At 52.8% G+C, this 7,264-nt stretch overlaps 1 protein-coding gene across 2 annotated transcripts in view; it reads right to left on the bottom strand.

The window, feature by feature from the left end:
• POU2F3 (POU class 2 homeobox 3) overlaps positions 1-7,264 on the bottom strand; it is a 39,290-nt gene that overhangs the window by 19,923 nt on the left and 12,103 nt on the right. For both annotated transcript variants that reach the window (XM_008636913.2, XM_017738560.1), the window contains one exon: positions 3,663-3,697. In XM_008636913.2, coding sequence (XP_008635135.2) covers positions 3,663-3,697 — 35 coding nt within the window. The remainder of the gene's footprint in view (positions 1-3,662; positions 3,698-7,264) is intronic.

The following is a 7,264-nucleotide window of genomic DNA, read 5'->3' on the forward strand; positions in this document are numbered from 1 at the left end:
CTCTGGAGTGCAGGGAGGGCTTGGAGAGGAGCTCTCATTCCCCTCTCTGGAGGAAGAGCTGATCCTGCATTCCTCCCTGGCACTCAGGAGCAGCAGATGACAGGGTCCTGCCATCACTTCCCTGCTGGAAAAGCACTCCTGGCTTCAGCAGCTGTGCGTTCTCCTCCTCCAGCTGTGGACGGACGCACATCACCGTGAGCTGGGCCACAACCCTCACACCACTCACACAAGCCCTGGCACCTCCCAGAACCATCAGCCCTCCATCCAAGTGTGTCTTCCAGCAGGCAGCACTATCCCAGGGCTTAGCTCCAGACACCTGGCTCTCCACAAACAAACAATCTGGTATTTCCTAAAGGCTGAGCGGGGAATTAAACCACCCCAGACCCGGCGAGACCGCAGCACCTGGGCAGCATCACCACATGGCAGCCAGGAAAAGCTGTTCCAGCACTCTCAGCCCTTGGCCTGGTCCCATTTGAGGCAAACTGGCCTTGAATTTTCCCAGGCAAGGAAAGAGTCACTCAGATCTGTCCCTGCCATGCTCTGGCCACAATCCCAACCCATCAGAGGCAGATGTCCCTGTGCAGGCTGCCAGCACCGAAGGTGAAAGTTTATTACTGTGCCTTTGCATTTCCCTCGCCATAAACAGGAAACAACCAGCATCAGACTCACTAAATAAAAAAGCCAAACCAGATAGGCAAGGCTGAAGATGCTGCTTTTTCCATCCACACCCTTTTCCCTCTCATTCACATACAAATTACTGTTGCATCCAGGTGGGAGGAGAGTTTGAAGAGGGGAGGGAAAGGTGGGGGGGGAGAAGAAATGTTTGCCAAATAGGCTGAGGGATCAGAAGGAGCTTTCTCATAAAGCACAGGGCTGACCCACAAACTGCTAGAAAACCTCAAACTCCGCAAGAGTTTCCCTCCTCCCCGTTTGCAGGGTGCGAGCAGCCCCGGCAGGGAATTGGGAGGCAGGGAAGGGGTCTAACCAGGTCACTCCACCCTTCCCATCCCGCCTGGAGCGCAGCAGGGGAGGGAGGGAAGCAGACCTGAAATGTAGGCCATCTACAAAGGCTGGGGGAGAGGCTTCAACGATGTGAGATTTATGATCTTGAAAGTGATTAGAGCCCAGCACTCCAAATAAAGGCAAAGAGAGCTCCTGCAGTCAGTTTGGAGTTGGGTTTCAAACCATCCTGCCCTGGCTTCGGTTTGAAAACTTGAATTGCAGGCTAACGAAAAAGAAGAAGAAGGAAAAAAAAAAGCCACCCAAAACCAACCTCAAACCCCAAACCAAATTAAAAAACCCACCAACCTCCACCCCTAATGAAAGAGCTCAGCACCTGATTTTACATGAAAACACTTTGATATTTCCAGCTCTCCTCTTTTCCTTTTTTCTCGTCATTTGAAATCTATTTGCAGAATTGAGGATGAATTCACCAACAGCTGAGGTCAACCCTAAACGTGAGTGTGGAGCCCGTGTGTGCTCGGGCTCCTGCTCATTTAAGAGAATAATTTAAAGTAATAATTGTTCTTTTAAATAACAATACTTTCAAATAGTAATTATTATTTTAAATAATAATGATTTAAAATCACTCTACCCATGGCCTTGGGAGGGCCAAGAGAGGGAGACAAAGAGCCACTTGCACAGGGCTGTGTCCACTCAGGGACTGTTCCATCCCATCCCTGACATCCCGGCAAACGCCTTTGGCGGACTCTGGGGAATCAGAGCAGAGTAGAAATAAAATAAAACAATAAAATGAGCTCGTTCACAGTCTTTGGCTTTTTAAACCCTGCTAAATGCCCAGCTAAGTTGGCTATTCAGTTACACAGACGAGCTGGAATAAATGAGTTGGATTTTGTGGTGGAAGGAGGAAAATAAAAGTGGAAATGCTGCAAAAAAAAAAAAAAAACCATAAACCACAATTTCTTTTTAGGAGGAGGAAATTTCTGCTGCCTGCAAGCCTGGCTGCCCCCACAACTTGCCCAGCATCACTCAGAGGGATACAGAGGACGGAGGGTCAGATCAGCAGTGGGTGTAGATCAGCATTGCTCCATCACCTCTCCTCGATTAACCCCAGCCCCAACACCTTTGTGGTGTTGCCATAGGAGAAGTCTGCAGCATGGAACGACCTCGTGCTCATTTCTATCTGCAGGGAATTTCCTTTTATCACCCCTGGTGAGAAGATTGGATTCTTCTCCGGGCGTGCGGAGAGCGAGCCCATGCTCTGGGCTCTGCAGTGCTCAGAGCTGGAGACACAGGGCTTTTTGTTTGCAGCTGGGATTCCAAAACCCTGGAAGATGGCTGAGCGTGTTAAGACACCTTGGATAGGAAGGGGAGACCCACCCAGAGCCGGAGCAGCCAAAGCAAACAAACAAACAGCAGCCTGGCTGACATTTGTCAAGGCGAGAGCCACCAAGGGGAGCTTGAAGGACAAAAACAGCCATGTGGAGAAGGTGCAGCTGCCCTGTGCTGCTGGGAGGGAGCCTTTGGAAGGGGTTGGAGCCCTTGAGTTTGGGGAATGCACTCTGGAAGTGTTGGCTGCTGTGCCAACATCTGCCTCAAGCCTGTCCAGGATGGAGTCCCAGCCCCTTCTGCATTCCTGGCTGCAGCTCCCGTCCCTGGAATCCTGCAGCAGGGCAGTGTTTGGCTCTCCAGGCTCCTCTTCTCCTTTCCGGGGCTCAGCCCAGCTCTGCTGGCCACAGGAGGCCTCAGCTCTGGGCTCAGAGAGCATTTTCCTACAATCCCAGAATGGTTTGGGCTGGAAGGAACCTTAAAGCCCATCCCATTCCAGCCCTGCCATGAGCAGGGACACCTTCCACCATCCCAGGGTGCTCCAAGTCCTGTCCAACCTGGCCCTGGACAATTCCAGGGATCCAGGGGCAGCCACAGCTGCTCTGGGCAACCTGTGCCTCATCACCCTGCCAGCAGAACTCCTGTGTCTGCAGAGATCCAGGACCTCCAGAGGGCTGTCACCTCCTGATATGGCACTCAGGGATTTTTGGAGCCACACAGGAAGATCTGCAGGCACTGAGAGAGCCAGGGAATGCTTTTATCTGGACAAAGCTGGGGGAGAAGAGCACACCCAGCAGGGAAAATGGCCCCTCAGCTGCTCTTTTGCGACTGGGGTTTGCTTCCACATATTTTTATCTGCTGTCCCTTTCCCTGCTTCCTTGCAAAGAGGAACCTGACCTGGGCACCCCAAGACCTCAAACCACCTCCCCTTTAGTGCTGGCTGAACACTCCTGTGAGTCAGCCCCGTGCCTTTGTCCCTGCACACCCCGGTGCTGTCAGTGCCAGTGTCACAGCACTGGGGCTTTGGGGCAGATTTGCACCCCTGCCACCATAACTGAGGTGCTTTTTGTTCCTAAATGATGATAGAAAAAAAATTCAAAAGCCAGAAAACCCCTCAAGCAAATGGTCATTCAAAGAAACTCTGTAATTAGCTGAACTTCTATGAATTAGGAAGAGGGAAAGCAGAGGTGTAATCTGTCATTTATCCCACAAAGGGAACTGGGAAGGAGTTCTGTGGTCAGTTTAATGGCAGCTTCTGACCTAACAGTTTTTATCTCTTAGCAGGAGTTGCCTGGGCCTCAGAACGATGAGCAATTAAAAAACAGTCATTCCAGAAAGGAGGAGAATACCTGGGAAGCCAGGGAGCCTCTTACCTGCCTGTTAAAGTCCAGCCCATTCTGTTCATTCCCTACAACGAAACAAAGAGAAAAACATCTCAGTATTAACGACAGTCAGCACTGGTGGGAGCTTCCCAGAACTTGGAACACACATAACCAAAAGCCTGGCCCTGGGAGAGCAAGGAGAGGAGGAGGAAGGCGCAGCAGTGGAAGGATGAAGGCAGCTTCTGCAGCGTTTGGGTGGTGCCAGCCTTTGCTGAGCCATAAAAAGTGTTCCTGCCTGGGAGATACCTGGCCAAGGGTGGGGGAAATCTTGCTGAGTGCAAGGGAGATTCCAGCAGAGGTGAGCTGGAGGACATCACAGATCTCCAGGGAAATCCAGGGCTCACTGTGGGAAAGGCCAGCAAACAGGTGGCCAGGGCTGCTCACCCGGGATCTTCAGGAACCCGCGTGGCACTGGGTAATTACGGGATATCTGAGGGAACACAGGGTGCCGTGGGGTTGTGCTCAAGAGGCGTCTCCTTGATTCCAAAAGAGATTGGCAGGCACAGGGGGAAAAATCAGACAGGTTTCAGCCTGAAGGTACCGCACAGGCCCTCACTCATTCCCCTTTGATGATAAACATCCCCCCCCTCTATCACACCTGCCAAATTCATCAAGAACATCACAGAGCAAAGGTTGTGCTCTCCACACATCTGAATGCTTTAAGGGATTCCACGAAGCTCTCGAGCTGCAGAGGCAACCCCAAGACACCCCTTCCCCCTTTGCAACACATTCCCCAAGCCATTCCCTGCCAGTCCAGCCGAGTTGGTGATGAACAGCCTGGAATTGTTCACATCCCACCGGCACAAGCCCCCAGGCCTCCTCCTCCTGCTGGTTTTTCCAGGATACCTTTCCCCACGAAGCAGAGCCCGTGGCCTGTGATCTGATCAAGCTCCAACACATCGTGTTTTCCAGCAGTTCAGAGCTCCTGCAAGGAGCTGGGAAGAGCTTCGGAGAGGCTGTGCAGGCAGGAGGGCAAATCCAGCCCTCCCGTGGACCTTCCTCAACTGAACAAGCCTTTACCCTATCCCAGCACACATTTTTCCATGCACAGAGTATTCCCAGGTGAATCAGCCTGGATCCTGAGGGGGAGTGTGCTTGGTACAATTATCCACGGATGGCAAAACATTGGAGAGTCAGGGATAACAGAGCTTTGTGGCTGCTCTCTGCTGTCTAGAAACAGCCCTGGAGATTTAATCTGTGACATTTGAAAAGCACTGACTGTGGAGACGGAGCTGTGGGACCGTGCTATGGAGCAGTGCCACGGCAGAACGAGCTGCTGCCCCCTCAATTTGAGATCTCCTCACCATCTGCACCCCAGCCAGCTCTGAGCTGTCCCGCAGTTCTGAAATCTCCTCTGTGTTCTCACTATCTGCAACCCCAGCCAGCTCTGAGCTGTCCCCCAGTTCTGAAATCTCCTCTGTGTTCTCACTATCTGCACCCCCAGCCAGCTCTGAGCCCTCTCCCCCAGCCTGGCTGCAATCCTGCCCTGCTCCTGCCTTCCTCCCGACCTGCTTCTCCCAGCTCTCAGCCCTTTATCTCCTTTCCCCGTGTAATTCCCTACTCTGCTCCAACCCCCTCTGCTCCCTGTCCAGCTCTCTCCAGCTGCTCCCACCCCGGGATTTGGGCTCATTCATTGCGTTCCAGCCCCGTTCCAGCCCCAAAAGCCAAGGAGAGCAGATCCAGCGATGGGAATGCTGATAGCGTTAATGGATGATCACAATCAGCATCCACACACCTGAGCAGGACCGCGTGCGCATCTCCAAGGCCTGCAGTTTCTACCTTTGAAACCCCCACGGGGTGTGGGGGGGTGTTTGATGCGATCTGGAGGCAGCAGCTGAAGGGAAGCACAGCCAGGAGGGAAGGAGGAAATAAAAGTTCCCAGCTGCTAAAATAGAACAGGAAGGAAAAGGTAATCTCCTGGTTTCTTGGAAACAGGAGTTTCACTCACGTTCAGGCGCAGCGTGGTGATGAGGCAAGATTCAAAGAGCTGGAGGGGAATCCCTGGGTCCCAGAGATGATGGCTGAGTCACCACCATTCACCCCAAAACTTGGAACCCAAGAGGCGCAGCTGGAACGGAGCTTCCCTGCACAGGCCCGCATCCTCCAGCACAGCCTTCTCCCTCTTCTTCCCAGCTCTTGCTTTTCCCTCCCTCCACAAGCACGTGCAGCTGACACTCTTTGACCTTTTCTTGTCCCTTCCTCTCCTACAAAGTCAGACACAGCATCCCACAAATCCCTGCAGAGCAGCAGGGGGGACTTGGGAGCACGCCGGGCAGGAATCCTGTGCCAGCTGAGCACACTGCAGATGTTCCTGGAGCCTGGCACTGGCTGGGGTGCCCAAGTCTGAGGGAACTGCCCCGGGCTGTCTGGGCAGACAGAAGGAGCAATAGGCACCTCCAGAGGCCATTCCTGCACCTATCTGAGCCGCCCATCTCCGCTGGGATGAATGGCCCTCTGGAGATGACTATTCCTCCTGACTGACTCCAAAGGGACCCAGGGGGAACCAGTTCAGCCTTAGATGTCCAAGAGGGAGAGATTTAAAACTGGGAGGGGTGATTTCTGCTCCCAGTGGTTATGTAAATGGGAGCTGGATACACAAATCTCTGCAGGACCGACGAGTGTTTGGGCACAGATTTATTTGCAAAAAAATCTGGCCCTTTTTTTTTTTGTCTGTTTCAGTGAATGTAAAATTCAAGTGATTGCAGCTGTGGGCCAAGGATTGGGTGTGATAGGGATAACTCTCCTCTTCCAGTTGAATCTGTAACTTTCCTACAAATGCTTTATAAAAAGAGCCTCAGTTTCCTCCCAGTTTCTGTCAACATCAGGGTTCGCACTGCAGCAGTCATTTCTCTCCTTAAAGGAATGAGCTGTTCAAACAATCTGCACTTAAGATTTAATCTTTTCTAGCTCCAGGAGATAAAAAGAAAGAAAAGTGTAAGTGGCAGCAGATTCTCTCTCCTGCTGCAAACTGCCAGAACTCTACTCATTTTAATGGAGCTTCAGCCCAGCCAACAACTTGATTTCTGCTGCACGAGCCAGACACAATGGGATCCAGAACCTCCAGAATCTGCTAGATCAGTCCTCCCCTTCCTTAAATTCCACGAGGCTGGGGAAGCCCTGAGATTTCAATGGGGAAAGGCTGCTTGGAGCCCCTACAATTCCCAGCAGCTTGCCCACAACCAAGGCTTCACCCTGCTGTTCCTGGGTGTTGGGGCTGGGGGAAGAGGCAGTGATAAGCCCAGCTGGCTCCCCGAGCCCGGCAGCCCAGGGTTGTGCTGCTCTCCTTGGTTCACCTGGCAGCTGTTTTGCATAGCCCTGGCATCAGATCTGGTGCGAGTTTGCCTGGGGAGGTTTCTCTGGGGATGGGAGCAGCACGGCAGTTCCGGGCAGCTTCCCCCCACCCGCGGCCATTCCCCCCCTGGAAAACCCAAGGCGAGGGATCCATCAGGACCAGAGCTGCAGAGCCAGTCCGGCCCCGGAGGATAAAAGCACCCTAATGGGAGAAAAGGAAAATCAGGGTGGCCTTCATCTTCACACAGGCAGCCAGGGGCAGGTGTCACCTCCAGGGATGGACACTTCTCACCCGGCCACAC

Source organism: Corvus brachyrhynchos, unplaced genomic scaffold (assembly GCF_000691975.1).
Source record: "Corvus brachyrhynchos isolate BGI_N302 unplaced genomic scaffold, ASM69197v1 scaffold46, whole genome shotgun sequence".
NCBI lineage: Eukaryota > Metazoa > Chordata > Aves > Passeriformes > Corvidae > Corvus > Corvus brachyrhynchos.